Below are 23,679 nucleotides of genomic sequence, written 5' to 3'. Positions count from 1 at the left end.
TCCAGCTGCTTGAGGTGAGGGTGCCTAACTGCCTATTAATCACTCCAGATTGAAATGCATAGAATAGGTGCAGATCCAATATTATCTAACATGCTAACAATGCAGAGAACTGTTTGCAGAAAAATGCAAGTAAAAAAATGTTTTTGTTTATTAAACTTAGTTTGATGATACAGTCTGTTGTGTTATTATTTAGGTTTATAATGCTGTTTATCATTTAACGTCTTAATTTCAAAGCTTTAAAAATAATGTATTAGGTTTTACTTATGACAATTTTGAGAGGGGCCTGGAACCTAATTCCCTCACTTCCCTTTGACTTACATTATAAACTGGGTTTCAATTTACAACAGTTCCGTTTTACAACGATTCCTTCTGGAACCTAACCCCGGCGTAAACTGAGGGCTACCTGTATACGGTATGTGCTATTATCAGTTCTTGTGACTTCTAACTAACATGAAAACATCTAACAGACATAATATCAAGTTACATGACATACATATCACATACCCAGTATACATGTAGGTTATAGTAGCCATTTAAATTATACTGATTATGATCACGTATGTACTGGTTACTGATATTGTGTCTCATTAAATAAAATCAGTTTCCCCTCAGTAATTCCTCTGGTATATAACATGTACAATGCTAAGCATTTATTGCTATAAGAAAAAGTTTATCCACATGATGTGCACATTAAATATATCTCCCAGATGTCAATCATTTGAGACTGATGTTCTTGTCTATATAATTCTCTAACACTCTATTCATATAAAGATTCCTTTATTCTGTAAATGTAATTATTTCCTCCCCTATGTAAAACAAACGTACAACTCCTAACACTGGCATATTAATAAACAACACTGGGGGTGCTTTGGTGGTGAATGGCTGTGTAAACTGGTCAGTATGAGGACAGATTTGTATATTCCTGTGTGGTGTTTGTATTCTATAACATTGATATGAGAGAAACTGAGGTGCACATATACAGAGGAACAAAGGACAGCAGGAGAGCACCTCCAATCTGGGGCTTTTATAACTGGAATATAGAAAGTATTATTTACAATAGGATCCTTTGTGATGCTTCTATTTAGAGAGTTTGTCCTCTTTAGGATAATTGTAAAAAGGTTTGTACACTGTGTATATAAAGTTTATTTGTGTGTAAATATTTGGTGTTTTGTGATACCTGACTTCAATAAAAACCTTTTTTCCACTTTCTAAACATGTGAAAGGTTTCTTCCCTTGTGAATTCTTTCATGAGTTTTCAGAGTACTCTTATGCGTAAAACATTTTCCACACTCTGTACATGTGAAAAGCTTTTCCCCTGTGTGAATCCTTTCATGTTTTTTCAGATTACTCATTTTTGTAAAACTTTTTCCACACTCTGTACATGTGAAAGGCTTTTCCCCTGTGTGAATCCTTTTATGATATTTCAGATCACTCATTTGTGTAAAACATTTTCCACACTCTGTACATGTGAAAGGCTTTTCCCCTGTGTGAATCCTTTTATGATATTTCAGATTACTCATTTGTGTAAAACTTTTGCCACACTCTCTACAAGTAAAAGGCTTTTCCCCTGTGTGACTCCTTTCATGATATTTCAGATGACCCATTTGTGTAAAACTTTTTCCACACTCTGTACATGTGAAAGGTTTTTCTCCTGTGTGACTCCTTTCATGAATTTTCAGACAATTCATTTGTGTAAAACTTTTTCCACATTCTGTACATGTGAACGACTTTTCTTCAGTGTGAATCCTTTCATGTTTTTTCATAGTACTCTTTTCTGTAAAACATTTTCCACACTCTGTACATGTGAAAGGCATTTCCCCTGTGTGAATCCTTTCATGCTTTTTCAGATTACTCTTTTGTATAAAACTTTTTCCACACTCTGTACATGTGAATGGCTTTTCCCCTATCTGACTCATTTTATGGTATTTCAGACTACTCATTTGTGTAAAACTTTTTCCACACTCTGTACATGTGTAAGGCTTTTCTCCTGTATGAATCCTTTCATGAGTTTTCAGTTTACTCTTTTCTGTAAAACATTTTCCACACTCTGTACATGTGAACGGCTTTTCTCCTGTGTGAATCATTTCATGAGTTTTCAGAAATTTCATTTTTATAAAACTTTTTCCACACTCTGTACATGTGTAAGACTTTTCTCCTGTGTGAATCCTTTCATGAGTTTTCAGATTACTCTTTTGTGTAAAGTTTTTTCCACACTCTACACATGTGAATGGCTTTTCTCCTGTGTGAATCCTTTCGTGCGCTTTCAGATGAGCCATTAGTTTAAAACATTTGCCGCACTCAGGACATGTGTGTGGTTTCTCACGTGTGTGAATTTTGTGGGGTTCTAGTAGATGAGACTTCCATCTAAAGCTTTTCTCACATTCTGTAGATTTGAAATGTTTCTCCTTTGTATGAATCATTTCGTTAGACTGTAGACTTTTCCCTTCTTTAATATGTTTTGAAAACGGAGTAAATGTGGGTGGTTTATCCTCAGGGATAATAATTTCACTAGATAACTCATAAATGTTGTCCTCTTGTTTGATGACTAAATTACTCTCTGTACACAATGATTGCTGCCCAGTTCCTGCCAATTCAACATCTTCTTTAAATATCTGCTGTGATATCCCCAATGTTTGTGAATAGTCATTGGTGTCTAAGACTATTGGAGTTTGCGGCATCATTCTGATGCTTTCCGTAGTGAAGGATGGAAATTAACTATTCACGTGTTTGTCTACATAAAAAGAAATGGCATAAAGAGAAATAAGACTGTTTATTCTTTATAATATAATCTCATGCAAAACTACTTATATATTTCTAACTCTTATAAGGCATATAAAAAAGTTTTACTTGAACAATGTACAACTATACATGATAATTTGGTGAGGATAAATATGTAAGAATACCACGTCAGACCTTTGATGGATTATATGATCCTTTTATATAATGACAAAAGTTAGATGTTCATTTCTATAAGTTAATTATTGAAAGTGCACCCAGTTTTGGATTCTGCAATTTTCCTTTGTGTATCTATTTAAGTTTCTTTATGTTCAACACTAACCCCTGGTCTCTGTCTAAAACAACATAAAGGGTCCAAGAGAGACCTATATCACTAAATAGGGGATTAAAAATGAGGAATACGAACACTAATGTACAACACTAAAGAGATATGCTGTAAATATTTAATGTATTGCTTTCATTTTGCTTTATGTATGCAATTATTTTTTATTCAATAAAAAAAATTGAAAACAATCCATCTCAATAAAAAAAAAAATTTTTATACTCAAAAATGTCTTCCGTTCTGTATTTTTAAATTTATTTACCTGTAAATAACAAATTAAAAAGCATGACATCAAATGTAAACATTACTACATCACAGTAAACTAAATGACAGATTACTGATGAAAACAAGTTACAGGGCCGCATTAAACAAGGTGCGTGTGGATAATATTCTCAGCCAGGGAACAAGTACATCTGTATTCTGGGCAAGAGAGGTGGCATCCACCATCCTCATTTAAAATTGCACAAGCAAATGCACATACAGCCCTGCCCAGCACATGCTCACCCAGTTGGGTGAGAACATGATGTCTTAATCATCACAGACTAATCATCAGTGTGAGATGTTTTGAGAGGGTAAGAAGCAGTGACCTTATGATAATCTTTATCTTTTGGCTGTGGTTGTTCTATTTATATAAACAGCCAAAAACGATATTAGTTTCATAATACTCACTGTAAAAGTAAGCACACAAATCAGTGGTGGTTCTGGGGTGGGGAACACTGGGGGAGTTGTGGGTGTTCCACACATGGGAACAAGGTAGGCATAAGTGTAGTTATGGGTGTTCCATGAGCGAGGTCAGGGCAGGGGAAGATGGAGTTGCAGGTGTTCTGAGTACAGAACCAGGTCAGGGGGTGAGGTCAGGCAGTTGTTGGACATGGTCTGTCTAAAAGGACAGAGGGGGAGTAGTATTTTTTTGCCTTCCTCCTCAGCTCAATGGAGGTTGCTCCATCTTTATAACGTCACTGACACAAATGTTCTTAAAAGATGCAGATATAAATATAATAGTTTATATTTGTTTAATGAGTGATCTATTCTATTTTCCCAGTAATTAAAATCAGCATAATATCTATTTTACTCACCTAACACATATGAATTCATGCTGATAACAGGCTCCAATGTCTGTGCTCAGGAAGAAGGTTCCCTTATTCACTTCAGTTACATCAATACCTGATATCTCTCAGTGCTCTGGCCGTGTCTGTAAAAAGTATATTAAATGGTTTAGACAGATAATAATAAATAATGGTTCTGATTAAATGTACGTATGGTATAATTAAAGGCACACAACAATTCATGTGATACAGATCAGCTGTTTAGGTTATTACATATGTGCTGTTTAGTCACCACAAGCATTTAGTACAGTTATCTATATGGGTGTTATAATTGCCTCTTAAATATGAATCTTCCCAGATCTATACAACATAATTGTAGAAAATCTATGTAAGTGGGGCCATATCACAACTTTACAAATATATTATAATCTTTGTTTTCTGTCATTTATATGAAACAATATTTTCTCCTGAAAGAAATGTTAAAAAACATTAATTATGCTTACCTGATAATTTTCTTTTCTTCAGATGGAAAGAGTCCACAGCTGAATTCATTACTTTTGGGAAATTAGAACCTGGCCACCAGGAGGAGGCAAAGACACCCCAGCCAAAAGTTTAAATACCCCTCCCACTTCCCTCATCCCCCAGTCATTCCGCCAAGGATCAAGGAACAGTAGAAGTGGACTAGAGTTCACAGCTGCAGTCATTACTTTTGGGAAAACAATACCCAAGCTATAGAGGACACTGAATGCAAAAACGGGTACAAAAGGTGGCCCATTCTGAGGACACCAGGCCTATAAACCCTAGCCCAAAAAAACCTGATTCATCTGAAGCCAAGAAAACTTTGAAAAAAGGGAAAAGGCCCTAAGGACACTGCCCGCAGATAGTCCAGAAGCCTAGCTAGAGACCGCAGAAATGGACACGACTGAGCCAACCTGCCTCCATGAGACACTGTCACCCAGCAGTTGGTCCCCAACAATCCACCCCTTACTAGAAAAAAAGATCAAACCCCCAAAAAAAGAAAGCCCCCAAAAAAGAGAAAACTAAGGATCCTCGAAGGGACCCCAATCATAGTGCAACCGTTTCCAAATATTAAAGGGAACTCCGAGAACCAAGCCAAGCACACAGAGACCCGAAACAGTCTTGAGAAACAGGCAGGTAACGAGAATCTCAGTACCCACAGAGGGTATGCCAACTCTCAACCTCAAGAAGTGAAGCCACTAATCTAACCACTAGACCAAAACAGCAGGCTTCCAAGACCCCGGATTACACAAAAACCACAAGGTTAAGACCGGGAACAGAAACCGAGAAGAAAAGTTCTCCTAAATACAAAATGCAACCACATCTTAACAGACAACTAAGGACAGAGTCCTTAAGTCACAGAAAACTCACAATATCGAAATATTCAGAGACCGAACACATGCAAGCGAACCACTGAGACAACCCACACGCCACAGTCATACCAGGATGACTCAGAAAGCAATACTTGCAAACAAGTAAAAGCAGCTGAAAAAAAGAGATATCAAACCCTATTGTCAGACTGCTAAACATCCACTAAACAGTGGGCACACCACAGGCTGTCTGAAAGCCATCGGTCCTTCTCAAAAATCATGAACATAGAGAAAGCACAGAACCTCAAGGAGGCTCACCGACCAAAAGACCAGAGGACGGACACATATTTCAGATCCTGCTCCACACCAGAACAGCCCAAGCAACAGGCAAGTCTGAAAAAAAACAAAGGAACAGAAAGGACCCCAAATACCAACCCCTAGGGAAGGACGGAATGGGGTGAACTCTGTCACCCCAACAGAACTCGGGTGCTAACCCCAGATCTCCCAAATAAGTACTGTCAAAGAAAACCCCATAGAAGATGAACATCACAAATGTTGAAGATTCCTATGAAAACCCATTAGAACTGACAGTCTCAATATAGAGTTTCCAATCTCCATAGAAGGAACAGCACAAGCCCCAGAAAAGCAAACTGCTCATCCTTACAGGCTAAAAATACCTGTTCCAACTTCCTGCACACAGGAAAGGACAACAACCCTCCAGAGAGAGGAACCCCCCTTCATAAGAAGGAAAAACAACCCCCCCAAAGGGAAGGACACCTATAAGAACAGAGTACATGCTCACAAGGCATTAGTCAAGTCTGCTGAAAATGAAAAGCTGAATGAAAATCATCCAGAAGTCCTTAAGAGCACTGAAAGAACTCCCCACAAAAGAAAATATACATCGTTCAAATGACAAGGCAAACCATAAGTAGGATAGCCGAGAGCGCCCAGAACCTGGCCAAGCTGCTAGCAGACTTAGCAAGCCATTCCTTAGCCCCGAGCAGCCACAGGATCATAAAATTCCGGACCTTCAGAAAGATCCCAAACAAAACTATAGGCCTGAGCCCCAGAATTGCTTAAAACAAACCACACCCTAGGGAACACAAATATGCCCTCTGAAAAATCAGACCTCACAGGGGAATAACCGGACTAACCCAGAGAACGGGGACAAGACTCACTCAGAAATTTCACCCAAAGAGAAGAGAACCTCCTTTACAGAAGTCCAACACTCCAAAAAAAAAAAAAGATAGGGCACAACAGAGGCACGCCAAGACTCTAGAATCCAAGGGATAACATTGAGGACAAAGTACCCGAAGAGCGAGTAGGACAAAAGGCTAGACTCCATATCCCCACAGAGTATGCAACCAGAGGACCATACCCAATGAAAAAGAATGCAAAGCATCCCAACCCCGGCAGAAAAACCTCTAAGCAAAGCTCGGGGAAGGAGACCTCACAACCTAACCTCCCTGATTTTGAAAAAACAAACTCCTGAAGTAGGAAAAGCCACACGGCCCTCCCTATAAAGGCGGTCAAAACCGCTAAGGAGAAACGGACAAGGTCCAGAAATCTTAACCCGAAGGAAGAGAACTGCAAAAGGAACAAGTCCAAGGAGCCCCTAAAGGCAAGAACTGCCAGGAACCAGCGGCAAGGAGGCCCTGAGTCCTCTAAACTTCCAACCCAAACGGGGAGGGAAACACTCTATATTACGATGAAATGACGGAAACAACAGAGTGTGTTGCAGCGGAACTCCACCGAGTCCCAGTCGACCAGCTAAAAAGGATAACAAGGACTGAATCAATCCCCCATGCCTTGCGGACCCTCAGGTCCTCTCAGAAAGCTTAGCTGAACCTATCAAAATAAAAAATAAGGAAATACAAATAATAGTGCACCTCAACTGGACCAGCCAGGCAGATAGGTGCAGTTGTCTGCAATAGACATCAATACAGAAGGATCCGAAACCAACCAGGACCAGCCTGAAACACAAGGTCGATACTGTCAAGGCCGCAATTAGTTACCCCCAGAAATGGAGACTAAACAGCAGACAAACATAGGACTAACATGTCCTCACACAAACAAACTTCCGTAGAAGTAAAACGGAGTGATATACAATCGCGAGCATCTATGTCAGAAAAATTCCTGAAGGAAAACATAACATGAGCTCAAAATAAAAAATCACCCTAACCAGATTAAAATAAAAATAAGGCAACCCGTAGGTTATCGCCCAAGAAGAACAAACACACCTGCAGGAACGGGATCATGTTCTTCCAGCTCAGGACTGGAAAAGATACTCACTAAACAAAGCTATAAAAAGATTACGTGATCCTCATATAGCCAATTCTGCGAGTCATTCGAAGTAGAAGACTGAGAATTCCCATATCCGTTAAGGATGGGATCCTCCAACAATGCCAGAATGTGTCTCAGTAGGACACGAAGGAGCGCCAGTCTATAACGAAAGGCAAAGCATATCCTCACCAGAGCAGCAGACGACCCTGACCCCGAAGGTTGACTCCATGATGCCTCAGGGACAGTCGTTCCCCCAGAGCTTAACAGGCCATCCCATGCCTGAAGAGCCCCTGTCAACGGAACATGTACAATATCGTAAGCACACTTCTGGTAGCTGCAGATGCACCAGCACCATAATAATGGACATTATGCCATAACCTCGGGGGGGGGGGGGCACAATCCCCCTTCCAGTGAATAAGCAAAATCTGGGTTACCTGCATGTGTAGTAAGAGTAGGTAGTAGGGAACTAGCCACTCAGGGGACAGAACCCCAGAGACGAATGGCTCAGCGGCTTCTTGAATCCCCGATCCCGAGGAATTGAGCACTCTAAAACGGCATTCTGAACATAACTGAAGGGCATGTATCACCCAGGCCAAATCGTATTCCTCACGAGAGACTTCGTCTCCACTATTATCAGAATTCTCCATAACTGGGCTATTGAATACAAAAAACGGACCAAATAGGAAAAGTAAATGGCACCTGACACCCACAATGGCTGGGGCAATCACCACCTCCTAGGACCCAGACACCAGCGGACCAGAAATTTTCCATCACCACATGATCAGGAACACCGAAATGGAGAGTCAAAACGTGACCATGCCCGGTCACCAGGTGCCCTGAGTGGTCCAGAAAAAAAGGCTGCGTCACTTCCAAGGTCGTTATGTTCCTAGCCTAAGTAACACGGCACATAAGCAGGTTGGATCACATAACAAACATGATTAAAAATAATTTATGTAAGAATTTACCTGATAAATTCATTTCTTTCATATTGGCAAGAGTCCATGAGCTAGTGACGTATGGGATATACATTCCTACCAGGAGGGGGTAAAGTTCCCCAAACCTCAAAATGCCTATAAATGCACCTCCCACCACACACACACACACTTCAGTTTAATGCATAGCCAAGTAGTGAGGTGTAAAAAGGAGTAAAAAAGCATATAAAAAGAGGAACTAGAAAAATAATGTGCTTTTATACTAAAAAAATCATAACCACCATAAAAAAGGGGTGGGTCTTATGGATTCTTGCCAATATAAAAGACATTAAAGGGACACTGTACCCAAATTTTTTTCTTTTGTGATTCAGATAGAGCATGAAATTTTAAGCAAATTTCTAATTTACTCCTATTATCAAATTTTCTTTATTCTCTTGGTATCTTTATTTGAAATGCAAGAATGTAAGTTTAGATGCCGGCCCATTTTTGGTGAACAACCTGGGTTGTCCTTGATGATTGGTGGATAAATTCATCCACCAATAAAAATGTTCTGAACCAAAAAAAAAAGCTTAGATGCCTTCTTTTTTCAAATAAAGATACCAAGAGAACGAAGAAAAATTGATAATAGGAGTAAATTAGAAAGTTGCTTAAATTTCCATGCTCTATCTGAATCATGAAAGAAAAAAATTTGGTTCAGTGTCCCTTTAATTTATCAGGCAAGTTCTTACATAAATTATGTTTTATTTTTTATGTAATTGGCAAGAGTCCATGAGCTAGTGACGTATGGGATATAATACCCAAGATGTGGGAAACCACGGAGACGTCACTAGAAAGGGAGGGAAAAAATAAAAACAGCTAATTCTGCTGAGAAAATGAAACCAAAATAATAATTAATTTTTCTAAAATTTAAAAAAACTTAAAACATAAGTAGAAGAATCAATCTGAGACAGCTGCCTTAAGAACTTTTCTACCAATGACTGCTTCTGAAAAAGCAAACACATCAAAATGGTAAAATGTTGTAAAAGTATGCAAAGACCAAGTTGCTGCTTTGCAAATTTGATCAACTGAAGCTCCATTCTTAAAAGCCCAAGAAGTGGCAACTGATCTAGTAGAATAAGCTGTAATTCTCTGAGGCGGAGACTGCCCCACCTCCAAATAAGCTTTGTGAATCAAAAGTTTCAACCAAGATGCCAAGGATATGGCAGAGGCTTTCTGACCTTTCCTAGAACCAACGAAAACAACAAATAGACTAGAAGTCTTCCTAAAATTCTTATTAGCCTCAACATAGTATTTCAAAGCTCTAACTACATCTAAAGAATGTAGAGATCTCTCAAGAGAATTCTTAAGATTAGGACACAAAGAAGGAACAACAATTTATCTACTAATGTTGTTAGAATTCACAACCTTAGGCAAAAATTTAAACAAAGTCTGTAGAAGATTCACAAGAAAGACCAGACAATTCAGAAACTCTTCTAGCAGAAGAGATAGCCAAAAGAAATAACACTTTTCAAGAAAGTAGTTTAATATCCAAAGAATGCATAGGTTCAAAAGGAGGAGCCTGCAAAATCCCTAAAAACCAAATTAAGACTCCAAGGAGGAGAAATAGACTTAATAACAGGTTTGATACGAACCAAGCCTGAACAAAACAGTGAATATCAGGAAGTCTAGCAATCTTTCGATGAAACAAAACAGAAAGACCAGAAATTTGTCCCTTCAAAGCATTTGCAGACAAACCTTTATCCAAACCATCTTGAAGAAACTGTAAAATACAAGGAATTCTGAAATAATGCCAAGAAAAATTATGAGAGGAACACCATGAAATATAGGTTTTCCAAACCCGATAATAAATCTCTCTCGAAACAGACTTAAGAGCCTGTAACATAGTGCTAATCACTTAGTCAGAGAAATCTCTATGACTAAGAACTAAGCGTTCAATTTCCATACCATCAAGTTTAGAGATTTGAGATCCTTATGGAAAAATGTCCCTTGAGACAGAAGGTCTGGCCTGAAAGGAAGTGGCCAAGGCTGGCAACTGGACATCCAGACAAGATCCGCATGCCAGAACCTGTGAGGCCATGCTGGTGCTACCAGAAACACATGAGATTGTTCCAATATGATCTTTGAAATCACCCTTGGAAGAAGAACTAGAGGTGGAAAAATATAAGCAGGTTCGTAAAACCAAGGAACTGCTAAAACATCCACCATCTCAGCCTGAAGATCTTTGGATCTGGAAAGATATCTGGAAAGTTTCTTGTTTAAACAAGAGGCCATCAGATCTATTTCCGGAAGACCACACATCTGTACAATCTGATGAAACACATCTGGATGAAGAGACCACTTCCCCGGATGCAAAGTCTGATGACTGCGATAATCCGCTTCCCAATTGTCTACACCTGGAATATGAGTTGCAGAAATTAGACAAGAGTTGGCCTCCGCTGAAAAAAGTATCCGAGATACTTCTTTCATTGCTAAAGCACTGCAAGTCCCTCCCTGATGATTGACATATGCCCCTGTTGATATTGTCTGTCTGAAAACGAATGAAAAGTTCTCTCTTTAATAGAGGCCAAGTCTGAAGAGCTCTGAAAATTGCACGTTCTAAAATATTGATTGGTAACCTCGCCTCCTGAGGTTTCCAAACCCATTGTGCTATCAGAGATCCTCAGACAGCTCCCCAACCTGTAAAACTTGCTTCCGTTGAGATCACAGTCCATTAAGGGCAAGCAAAAGAGGCCCCTCGAACAATACAATGATTGTCCATCCACCAAGACAGAGAGCATTGAATGTTGGGATCTAAGTATATCAACTGTGATATACGAGTATAATCCCTGCACCACTGATTCAGCATGCAAAGCTGCAGAGGTCTCATATGAAAATGAGCAAAGGGGATTGCATCCGATGCTGCAGTCATAAGACCTAAAACCTCCATGCACATAGCCACTAAAGAGAACGATTGAGACCCTTGTTAGAGGAATCAAAAAACTATTTTGTAAATTGATCATCCAACCATGCTTTTGAAGAAACCACACAAGTTGTTTCATGTGAGATTCTGCTAAATGAAAAGACTGAGCTAGTACCAAGATATCATCCAAATAAGGATGCAATACCCTGCTCTCTGATTACAGATAGAAGGGCACCGAGAACCTTGGAAAAGATTCTTGAAGCCATCGCTAGGCCAAATGGAAGACTGGAAAACTGGTAATGCTTGTCTAGAAAAAAGAATCTCAGAAACCGATAATGGTCTGGATGAATCGGAATATGAAGATAAGCATCCTGTAAGTCTATTGTGGACATAAAATGCCCTTGCTGAAAAAAAGGCAAAATAGTCCTTATAGTCACCATCTTGAAAGTTGGGACTCTTACAAAATGATTTAGAAGTTTCAGATCCAGAACTGGCCTGAAAGAGTTTTCTGTCTTTGGTACAATGAATAGATTTGAATAGAACCTCAAACCCAGTTCCTTTAGAGGAACTGGAACAATCACGCCTGAAAGCATAATTTATGTAAGAATTTACCTGATAAATTAATTTCTTTCATATTGGCAAGGTCCATGAGCTAGTGACGTATGGGATATACATTCCTACCAAGAGGGGCAAAGTTTCCCAAACCTCAAAATGCCTATAAATACACCCCCACCACACCCAGAAGTGGGGTGATAAGAAAGGAGTGAAAGCATCAACAAGGAATTGGAATAATTGTGCTTTATACAAAAAAATCATAACCACCATAAAAAGGGTGGGTCTCATGGACTCTTGCCAATATGAAATAAATTAATTTATCAGGTAAATTCTTACATAAATTATGTTTTCTTTCATGTAATTGGCAAGAGTCCATGAGCTAGTGACGTATGGGATAGAAAATACCCAAGATGTGGAAATCCACGCAAGAGTTACTAGAGAGGGAGGGATAAAAATAAAGACAGCCAATTCCGCTGAAAAATTGATCCACAACCAAAATCAAAAGTTTTAATCTTAATAATGAAAAAAACTGAAATTATAAGCAGAAGAATCAAAGTGTATATTAACCCTTCACTAGCACAGAGAGCAGCACGGTGTGTATTAACCCTTCAATAGCACAGAGAGCTGCACAGTGTGTATTAACCCTTCAATAGCACAGAGAGCAGCACAGTGTCTATTAACCCTTCACTAGCACAGAGAGCAGCACAGTGTCTATTAACCCTTCACTAGCACAGAGAGCAGCACAGTGTGTATTAACCCTTCACTTGCACAGAGAGCTGCACAGTGTGTTTTAATCCTTCACTAGCACAGAGAGCAGCACAGTGTGTATGAACCATTCACTGGCACAGAGAGCAGCACAGTGTGTATTAACCCTTCACTGGCACAGAGAGCATTACAGTGTATATTAGCTCTCTTTACCAGCACAGAAAGCAACACTTTGTGAATCAACTCTTCAATATCACAAAGAGTAGCACAGAGTGTATTATCCCCTTCCAGAGTTCATTAACCCCTTCACTAGCACAGAGAGCAGCACAGTGTGTATTAACCCTTCACTAGCACAAAGAGCAGCACAGTGTGTATTCACCCTTCATTAGCACAGAGTGTATTAACCCTTCCCTACCACAGAGAGCAGCACAGAGTGTATTAACCCTTCACTAGTACAGAGAGCAGCACAGTATGTATTAACCCCTTCATTAGCAGAGAGCAGCACAGTATGCATTAACCCTTCAGTAGCACAGATAGAACAGTGTACATTAACTCCTTCACTAGCACAGTGAACAGCACAGTGTGTATTAAACCCCTTCACTAGCACAGAAATATGTAGTGGGTATTAGCCCTTCACTAGCACAGATAGGTACACAGTGTGTATTAACCCTTCACTAGCACAGAGAGCAGCACAGTGTGTATTAACCCTTCACTAGCACAGAGAGAAACAGCACTTACTATACCATTGCCTGGCACAAGTAGATGAATAACAAGCATTAAAAGAACATTTATAATAATTATAAACTTTTTAAGAAGACCAGAAAGTGACTAAAACGTTTTATCACACAATACAGAAAGCCTGACTCACTCACCCAGCAGCAGCTGCACAGGAAGTAAATGGGAGGGGAACAAAGGTCTGCTCAATACTGAACTACATCTCCCAGAATACATGCTGAGAAGTCACATGTTAAGCAGAAGCCAATAAGAAAAGAAAATACAAAGGACTCAGTGTCTAGCTGCAGACTGGAGCCAAAGTAGTCTAGCCAAAGTAGTCTAGCTGCAGACTGGAGCTCCACGCTAGACAGGAAACATGTGACCTCCACTCAAAGCTTTTTTTTTTTAATCAACTTTAATGTAACAAACAACCTATAGACAATCATTATGAAAACAAAACATTTTGCAGCTTTCTTGTTCTTAACCCTTTATGGACACAGCTTTCAGTTTGCTCAATTGTTTTATGACGGAAAAATTCCATCATATGTCCTTAAGAGGTTAAAGGGACACTGAACCCAAACATTTTCTTTCATGATTCACATAGAGCATGAAATTTTAAGCAAATTTCTAATTTACACCCTATTATCAAATTTTCTTTGTTCTCTTGCTATCTTTATTTGAAAAAGAAGGCATCTAAGCTAAGGAGCCAGCAAATTTTTGGTTCAGTACCATGGACAGCACTTGTTTATTGGTGCTGTCCAATCAGCAAGGACAACCCAGGTTGTTCACCAAAAATGGGCCGGCATCTAAACTTACATTCTTGCTTTTCAAATAAACATACCAAGAGAATGAAGAAAATTTGATAATAGGAGTAAATTAGAAAGTTGCTTAAAATAGCATGCTCTATCTGAATAACGAAAGAAAAATTTTGGGTTCAGTGTCCCTTTAATGTTCACTCACAGTGGTTTATGCTGATTGTCATTTATAAGGTAAACACTGTGACTGTCACTTATAAGGTAACCACTGTGACTGCCACTTATAAGGTAACCACTGTGAATGACAAGAAAGCTGAAAAATGTACAAATCTGAAGTTGGATTCTTATTCAGTCAGCTACTTATTCTGCAACTGATTACAATTTGCAAAATAAAGATATCTAGCATTATTTTTATTTTAAATAAAATAATACACTTTCCAAAAACCTAAACAAACTTACATTTTATAAAAGAACAACAACTTATATTGCAATAAACAGATGGCAATCATGGCATAATTTTGATTGTTTCTAATAAGTAACTGATATTATAAAAGGGTTAAAATCCTTTGCGCCACTCATTTATGTGTGGAATATACAAGGCGTGAGCCTCTTCATGGGACAGACGTTATCAGCCTTGTCCAACGCTCTTTATGGCAAACAAATTGGTGCCAACCTTACCACTTTATATATTTAACCTTTTCTAAATAAGTCATTGGTATTTAAAAAAGAATATAATTCTTTGCGCCACTCCTTTATGTGTGTATCTATACACAAGGCGTGACCTATTATAGAATAGACATGCTATCAGCCTGGCCCAGCTCCCTTTATTGCAAACAAATTGGTGCCAACCTTGCCACTTCATATATTTTACCTTTTCTGAATAAGTAATTGGTATTTTAAAAAGGTTAAAATTCTTTGGGTCACTCATTTCTGTGTAGATATATACAGGGCTTTAACACCATTTATAGAATAGACATATGTTTAGCCTGGCCCAATGCTTTTTATAGCAAACAAACTTGTGCCAAACTTGCCATCTCATATATTTTAACTTTTCTGAATAAGTAACTGGTAATTTAAAAGGGTTAAAATCCTTTGGCCCATGATTTTTTGTGTGGATACATACACGGCATGAAGCCCTTCATGGGATAAGCATGTTTTTAGCCTGGCCCAATGATGTTAATAGCAAACAAGCTTGTGCCAAACTTGCCATCTCATATATTTTACATTTCTGAATATGTAACTGGTCATTATAAAAGGGTTAAAATACTTTGGGCCACTCATTTATGTGTTAAATATACAAGGCATGAACCCTTAATAGGACAGACATGTTGTCAGCCTGGCCCAACGCTCATTATGGCAAACAAATTGGTGACAACCGTGCCACTTCATATATTTTACCTTTTCTGAATAAGTAACTGGTCACTTTAAAAAAATTGAAATATTTTGGGCCACTCATTTATGTGTGGAATATACAAGGCATGAACCCTTAATAGGACAGACATGTTGTCAGCCTGGCCCAACGCTCATTATGGCAAACAAATTGGTGACAACCTTGCCACTTCATATATTTTACCTTTTCTGAATAAGTGGTATTTTAAAAGGGTTAAAATCCTGTGGGCCACTCATTTCTGTGTGGATATATACAGGGCATGAGCCCCTTTATAGCACAGACATGTTCTCAGCCTGGCCCAACGCTTTTTATGACAAACAAACTAGTGCCGACCTTGTCAAATCACATATTTTACCTTTTCTAAATAAGTTACTGCTATTTAGAGGGTTTATTTGCCATATAAATCTTTGGGACAGTCTGAAAACACTTGGATTGTACAAAGGGGCTCACACCCTATATAACCACACAGAAATCAGTGGCCCAAAGGATTTTAACAGTTTTAAAATACTACTTAGAAAAGGTAAAATATATAAAGTGGCAAGGTTGGCACCAGTTTATTTGCCATACATAGCATTGGGCCAGGCTGAGAAAGTCTCTCCTATGATGGGGCTCACGTTCTGTATATATCCACACAGAAATGAGTTGCCAAAAGTATTTTACCCTTTCAAAATACTAGTTACTTATTCAGAAAAGGTAATTATATGAGATGACCACGTTGGCACAAGTTTGTTTGCTACAAAAAGCTTTGAGCCAGGCTGAAAACATGTTTATTCTATGAAGGGGCTCACTCCTTGTATATGAAGGGACTCACTCCTTGTATATATCCACACAGTAATGAGGGCCCAAAGTATTTTTACCCTTTTAAAATATCTGATTCCTTTTTAGTAGAAGGTCAAATATATGAGATGACAAGGTTGTCACCAGTTTGTTTGCTTCAAAAAGTGTTGGACCAGGGTGAGAACATGTTTATTCTATGGAGAGGTTCACGCCCTGTATATATCCACAAAAAAGTGAGTGGTCCAAAGGATTTTAACCCTTTTCAAATACCAGTTACTTATTCAGAAAAGTAAAAATATATGAGTTGGCAATGTTGACACCAGTTTGTTTGCTACAAACAGCATTGAGCCAGGCTAAGAACATATTTATGCTATGAAGGGACTCACTCCTGGTATATATCCACACAGTAAAGAGTGGCCCAAAGGATTTTAAGCCATTTGAAATACCAGTTATTTATTTAGAAAAGGTCAAATGAAGTGGCAAGGTTGGCAATAGTTTTTTTGCCATAGAAACCATTGGTCCAGGCTGAAAACATGTTTATCCAATAAAGGGCTTCACGCCGTGTATGTATCCACACAGAAATGAATGGCCCAAAGGATTTTAACCCTTTTAAAATACCAGTTACTTATTCAGAAAAGGTATAAAAAAAAATATATGAAGTGTATATCAATGAGATAGGTATAAGAACTGCCTTATTCATCAAAATGATGGTTCAATCTATAACCCATACACTCATATTCCTTAGGGGAGTGCAGGGTGTGCCCTAGTGGTTGGTATACAGTGTAATCCCAAAGAAAAAGAAAACCACTATTTCGCACACACTTAAACACATAGGTAGATCCGCAGAAAGGGAACCAAAAAAATAAAACAACTTTTACTGTCAAATATTAAACTACAAATCTTGGAGCATCTGGATTAAACACACTACAATTGTCTATTTTAAAATAAGACAATAATCGTTGAGGCTCTAAGTTTGCAAACTTAAGCAGATTCCAACACTGTCAGAGCCCATTGTAAGATGTCCACCGAGATAGAAAAAGATCCCTAAAAAACTACTGACTATGATTTGGTGCTACCCACATAGGTGGGTGAAGGGTGGGGCTTATCAGATGATCTCTTGGTAGGCAGCTGCTTACAATTATTGTGCAAAAGGTACGGCTTGCAGTGACTAAGGAATGACCAGAATTACCTGTATATCAATCACAGAGAGCACACAAATAAAGTATAACCATGTCCAGATTACTCACAGACAGGCGAACGACTAATGCACGTTTCACCTGGGCTTTCTTAGAGCCTCAACGATTTGATAGTAAAAGTTAAGTTTTATTTATTTTTTTGCTCCCTTTCTGTGGATCTACCTATGTGTTTAAGTGTGTGCCAAATAGGGGTTTTCTTTTTTCTTTTTTGGGGCGATTACAAAATATATGAAGTGACAAGGTTGTCACCAATTTGTTTGCCATAAAGAGCGTTGGGACAGGCTGATAACGTCTGTTGTATGATGGGGTTCACACCCTGTATATATCCACTTATAAATGAGTGGCCCACAGGATTTTAACCCATTTAAAATATCAGTTACTCAAAATTATGCTATGTTTGCCATCTGTTTATTGCAATATAAGATGATTTTTTTTTCTATAAAATGTAATTTTGTTTAGGTTTTTAGAAAGTGTATTATTTTATTTAAAATAAAAATAACTGTAGATATCTTTATTTTACAAATTGCAATCAGTTACAGAATAAGAAGCTGACTAAATAAGAAGACAACTTCAGCCTTGTACATTTTGCAGCTTTCTTGTACTAAATGTTCATTCACAGTGGTTACTTTATAAATGATAGTCACAGTGGTTACCTTATAAATGACTGTCACAGTGGTTACCTTATAAATGACAGTCACAGTGGTTACCTTATAAATGACAGTCACAGTGATTACCTTATAAATGACAGTCACAGTGATTACCTTATAAATGACTGTCACAGTGGTTACCTTATAAATGACAGTCACAGTGGTTACCTTATAAATGACAGTCACAGTGGTTACTTTATAAATGACACTCACTGTGGTTACCTTATAAATGACACTCACTGTGGTTACCTTATAAATGACAGTCACAGGGGTTACCATATAAATGACAGTCACAGTGGTTACCTTATAAATGACAGTCACAGTGGTTACCTTATAAATGACAGTCACAGGGGTTACCATATAAATGACAGTCACAGTGGTTACCTTATGTGACGAACCAGGGTTATCCAACCCTGCGCCAGTCACTTATTTGGCACAGAAAGGGTTATCAGACCACTTCTACGCTCACTAATATATCGCAATCTAGCCACACCAGGCCAGCTTGTGATTTAGTTCCGTGGGTGCAAGGGTTAACAACACTCCCTAGTCTGTACAAGACGTAAAAGAAATGCCCAAATCTCCCCTTTAATGCCACCCACACAAAACTTACAACCATATAGCTCCAAAACTGCCACAACTTAAAATTTATTAAAGGGAAAATCCTAAGGCAAAACCCAGACTTACACATTAACTCTCGGAGTACAATTTAGCAGAAAATAACCTAAATTATACAGTTCTAATATTCCAGTCTCTTCAGTAATGTGGCTCAATTATTAGACAAAGGCCAAAGCTTAATAAATTAATTATTTATTACTAGTGTTAAAGCCTGTGTACACGGGCCAAAATGTGTATGGAATTTTTATGTTTTTATTCAAAAAATAACAAAAAGATATAAACATTAACGTAGACATAAAATCATATTTTTATTTAAAGTAAATTAAAATAAAATAAAGTTTAAAATGTACATGAAGAATATTGTTGCTATAAATAATACAAAATTACTTGTAACTAAATAAAAAGACACAACTTATTTATTTATTTAAAGTATATTTCTTTAAAAACAATGTTTTTTGTAAAAATGTTATCACTGTTTGGTAATATCTTTCCTTGCTTTGAACCTTGAAGTATCTTAATTTTGACATCAGTTGATGTACGAACTCGAGACATTGCAACATAAAGTTGTCCATGACTGAATACTGGTTCTGGAAGGAATATTCCAACTTTGTCTAACGTTTGACCTTGTGATTTGTTGATGGTCATTGCAAAGGCAAGTTTGATTGGAAACTGTCTCCTTCGTAAAATGAATGGTAGTTCAGTGTTGGCAGGGGCTAAATCTATTCTTGGAATAAACACCATCTGGTTTTGAGCTGTTCCTGTGAGGACCTCTGCAATTATTAGATTCGACTTAAGATCTTTAACTATCAATCTTGTTCCATTGCACAGACCTCTTTTTGTGTTCAGATTTCTGAGCAACATAATAATACTTCCCAATTTTATTTTTAACTTATGAAGAGGCATTCCTGATGGAGCTAATTCGTTTAGAAACTCTATGGGATAGTTTTGAGCATCTTCATCTGTCTGATCGTCAATTGAATCTGAACTTAGATATATTTTTTCATCACCATCGAGTATATTTAATACATGCTCATTGATTTGATTAACATGACAATTTTTTTGTACACAAAATGGCCTTTTTTGAAAAACTGTGAAGATCAGATGGAAGAAGTCTTTTTCCAAAAATTTCAGATATGATACAATCGTGGCATATTAATTTGGAAGGGATCTCAACTAAATCCTCAGGAAGGCCCTCTGAATTATTTAATGAACCCTGTCCTAATTGTAGTAGCCAATTGCTAAATTCTGGATCCACCGAACGCACATTATTGTGCAATTTCAAAATTTTGAAGTTATCCCAGTGATCATAGAACTTTATAGTAGCTTCCACAATAGCAGTTCTATTGCAATGAGGAAGAACTGGGAGTGTTTGTCGGAAGTCACCACCAAGGAGTATAACTTTTCCACCAAAGGGCTTGTTGTTCTGCATAATTTCCTGAAGGAGCTTATTTACACATTTTAGAGCTATACCGGGTGTCATTGAGGCCTCATCCCAAATAAGCAATTGAGCATTACGTATGAACTCAGCATCTTTTGAAGTCATTCTCATATTTGATGTTGATGTGTCCAGTAATGGAATTGGAAGCTTAAACTGTGAATGGTAAGTTCTGCCACCATCAAGGAGATTAGCTGCTATTCCTGTAGAGGCAACAGGAAGAACTCCATCTGTGCGTCCACGTAAAGTACTCAATAGTGTTTTATATAAATGTCTTGCCACTTCCACCAGGTCCATCAATAAAAAAACATCTGTGTGGTAAATTTTCATTATCAATAGCAGACACTACATTGTCAAATGCAGCTTTTTGCTCGATGTTTAGTGCTTCTTGAAGTTGTGCTCCAACTTGGGCTTCCAACTGTGTAACATAGTTGAATTGCATGTCTGGAATGAAGTTTGATGGATTGGGTAGTCCAAAATCTTCACAACGTTTACCATGTAATATGAGAACATTTAGAATATCTGTTAATGCAAAATTTTTACAACTTTTGCAATCATCGATGTGGCCTTCATGACGTGAATAATCTTCATAAAGATCATGTTTGTATTTTTCAAAGAGTTGTGGGACATTAGGTGGGACAACAAAGATACACAAATAAGCAAACAGTTCCCTCATTTGTTTAGGCATTTGTTGAGATGCTGATTCGTTAAGTGTAAGATCCCATGTAGCGTCGTCATCTAAAAGTGAAAGTTTTTGGGCAGCTTCTTTGAATGTGTGACAAACTTGTCCATTAACAGTGCGTAAGTCCTTAAAGGATTTTGCTCCTTTTAAGAGCAAGAGCAGTAACCTCAAACAAAATCTCTCCAAATCTGATGAAATATTTACATTATACAATCGGCCAATTGTTGTATCTGCTCCTCTTTGTCTTGGATTCCACTTACAGGTTTTTACATCAAATACATAATGTTGAGGAATGTCAGAGTAAAAAAATTCCCGTGCAGCATGAGTATCATCATTCAACTTAAAGTATGCTGTCAAAGTGGTATCCCGGTCTTGTGCCTTTTCTGCAGCTAATTGTATGTTATCATTATGGAAATATACATCTTGTTCGCCTGGAAGATGAACTTGAAGTCTTATTATTGTATGTGTTTGATGGTGCATCAATAAACCATACAACCTCCAAACAGCTTCAGGAGCACTGACATATCTTGTGTCCAACAAATTTTGAATTTCATCATGCTGTAGTGTATAATGTTCCTTAATGGAAATATTTGCACAATCGTAACCTTTATATACATATTTGAAGAGATATTTAACACTTTTAACAGAAACACAACTCTCTACATTTATATGGCAGTTGTATTTCAAGCAGAAGTATGGGCTATATGGAACTACCCAAGAGTTGTCAATTTTTTTCCCTTTGACAATTACTGTGGTCTCATTTTTTCGTCTCCGATATCGAGGATATCCATCAACATTAATTAAAGTTTGTTCTTGAAATTTTTTAGGAAAATTCTTGCTGCAATTACCATCAACCATGCACGGAGAATTTAAATTATGTTCTCCACATGGACCGTGTATCATATGCTTTATTACAATAGCATGTAGTCTGGGATAAATCATCAGGAATTTCAGCTGATATAAAAGTGTCAATGGTTTCAGCATCATTTGGCTTGTCTTCGGCTTTCAATATTAAAAGGATATGAGCATGTGGTAGTCCTCTTTTTTGAAACTCTATAACATGCACTTTTGCGCAAGGACTTCCAAGAACATGTTTGTTCAAGATATCATGCAAAAGAGAATTTAATTTGAGATTGAAAACTCTTGCTACCAAATCTGGTCTGAACTCCACTGCTTGACCTTCTAATAGGTTATCAACTATCTCAGGCCATTTAGGGTTGCAGGTCATGGTGATGAAGTAATCCGGTTTTCCATATTTTCTAACAATGGCCATAGCATCATGGTAGTTTTGGGCCATATTTCGTGGACTTCCCTGAAAAGATGATGGCAAAATAACTGCTTTTCCAGGCCCTGTGCAGCAGCTTCACTTTGAATGTAATCCATTAATCCTGTATATTTTTCAATGCGAAGGTTAGATTGATTTTGATGTTTTAGACACTCTTTATTTTATTTTAGACACACTTTTTTATGCAGTATATATGTTTTTTAAGCTTTATTAGTATTAGGCACTCTTTATTACCTTTTTTATGCAGTATATATGTTTTTTTAATTTTGTAAACTTTTATTATAATTCTGCTTATGTAATATTATGCACTGTTTATTGCTTTTTTTATGCAGTATATATTTTTATTTGAAAAGGTTTATTATAATGCTGCTTACGTAGTATTAAGTACTCGTTATTTCCTTTTTTATGCATTATATAGTGTTGTTAATATTTTGCTTTGGCTTATGCATTAATTTTTATAAAATTAGTTCTGCAGCTGTTTTTTTGTGTGCTGTGTAGCACAATCTTGCTCTCTTTTATGAGCCTCTTAAAGGGAGCAGTTAAGCAGTAAATTTTTTTATATTAAAAGCAAATAGTGAACCTTTCAGTTATACTGGCACTTTTTATGTGTGCTGTGTAGCGCACTCTTATGCTTTTGTATGAGCCTCTTAAAGGCAGCACTTATTGTAGCGCACTGTTACGCTCTTTTATGAGCCTCTTAAAGGCAGCAGTTATGCAGTAATGTTTTTTTTTATTAAAAGCAAATAGTGAACCTTTCAGTTATACTGGCACTTTTTATGTGTGCTGTGCAGCGCACTCTTATGCTCTTGTATGAGCCTCTTAAAGGCAGCAGTTAGGCAGTAATGTTTATTTTTATTAAAAGCAAATATTGAAACTTTCAGTTGTACTGTCAATTTTTTTGTGTGCTGTGTAGCACACTCTTATGCTGTTTTATGAGCCTCTTACAGCCAGCACTTATGCATTAATTTTTTTTTTTAAATCAAATAGTGCAAAATGCAAATTTTATGTGTGCCATGTAGCACAGTGTTGGGCTCTTTTATGAGCCTCTTATGGCATTTTTTATGTTGTTTTTTTTAAACTAAAATAGTGCTACAGGGACTTTTTATATGTGCTGTGTATAACAGTGTTGGTCTCCTTTATGAGCCTATTAAGCCATCATTTTTTTTTAAACTAAAATAGTGCTATAGTAACTTTTTATATGTGCTGTGTAGTACAGTATTGGGCTCTTTTATGACCCTATTAAGCCAGCAGTTATAATAATTTTTTTTAACTAAAAAAGTGCTACAGGGACTTTTTATATGTGCTGTGTATAACAGTGTTGGTCTCCTTTATGAGCCTATTAAGCCATCATTTTTTTTTAAACTAAAATAGTGCTAT

The 23,679-nt window shown here is 37.5% G+C and overlaps 2 protein-coding genes across 2 annotated transcripts; both read right to left on the bottom strand.

Moving 5' to 3' along the window:
- Nucleotides 1-760: 760 nt before the first annotated feature.
- LOC128659837 (gastrula zinc finger protein XlCGF26.1-like) lies at nucleotides 761-13,876 on the bottom strand. Its single transcript, XM_053713410.1, has 3 exons — nucleotides 13,679-13,876; nucleotides 4,135-4,250; nucleotides 761-2,731 (listed from the first exon to the last, which is right to left on the bottom strand). Exon 3 carries the CDS (start codon nucleotides 2,679-2,681, stop codon nucleotides 1,209-1,211), a length of 1,473 nt encoding a protein of 490 aa, XP_053569385.1. The 5' UTR covers nucleotides 2,682-2,731; nucleotides 4,135-4,250; nucleotides 13,679-13,876; the 3' UTR covers nucleotides 761-1,208.
- Nucleotides 13,877-19,338: 5,462 nt separating this feature from the next.
- Nucleotides 19,339-22,713, bottom strand: LOC128661307 (uncharacterized; the record flags this gene model as incomplete). The annotated part of the gene is given in 6 exon segments (XM_053715577.1): nucleotides 19,339-19,403; nucleotides 19,440-19,988; nucleotides 20,113-20,606; nucleotides 20,608-21,954; nucleotides 21,956-22,367; nucleotides 22,677-22,713. Coding segments are annotated over 6 exon segments (2,904 nt in total), but the record flags the coding sequence as incomplete, so codon positions are not given.
- Between the last annotated feature and the right edge of the window lie 966 nt (nucleotides 22,714-23,679).

Source organism: Bombina bombina, chromosome 5 (genome assembly GCF_027579735.1).
Source record: "Bombina bombina isolate aBomBom1 chromosome 5, aBomBom1.pri, whole genome shotgun sequence".
Taxonomy (NCBI): Eukaryota; Metazoa; Chordata; class Amphibia; order Anura; family Bombinatoridae; genus Bombina; species Bombina bombina.
The sequence above is the reverse complement of the archived record's forward strand: the minus strand, read 5'-3'. Positions and strand labels throughout refer to the sequence as shown.

Excerpts from the sequence above, each read along its gene's own strand:
- LOC128659837 (XM_053713410.1), bottom strand. The coding sequence starts at position 2,681 with ATGATGCCGCAAACTCCAATAGTCTTAGACACCAATGACTATTCACAA.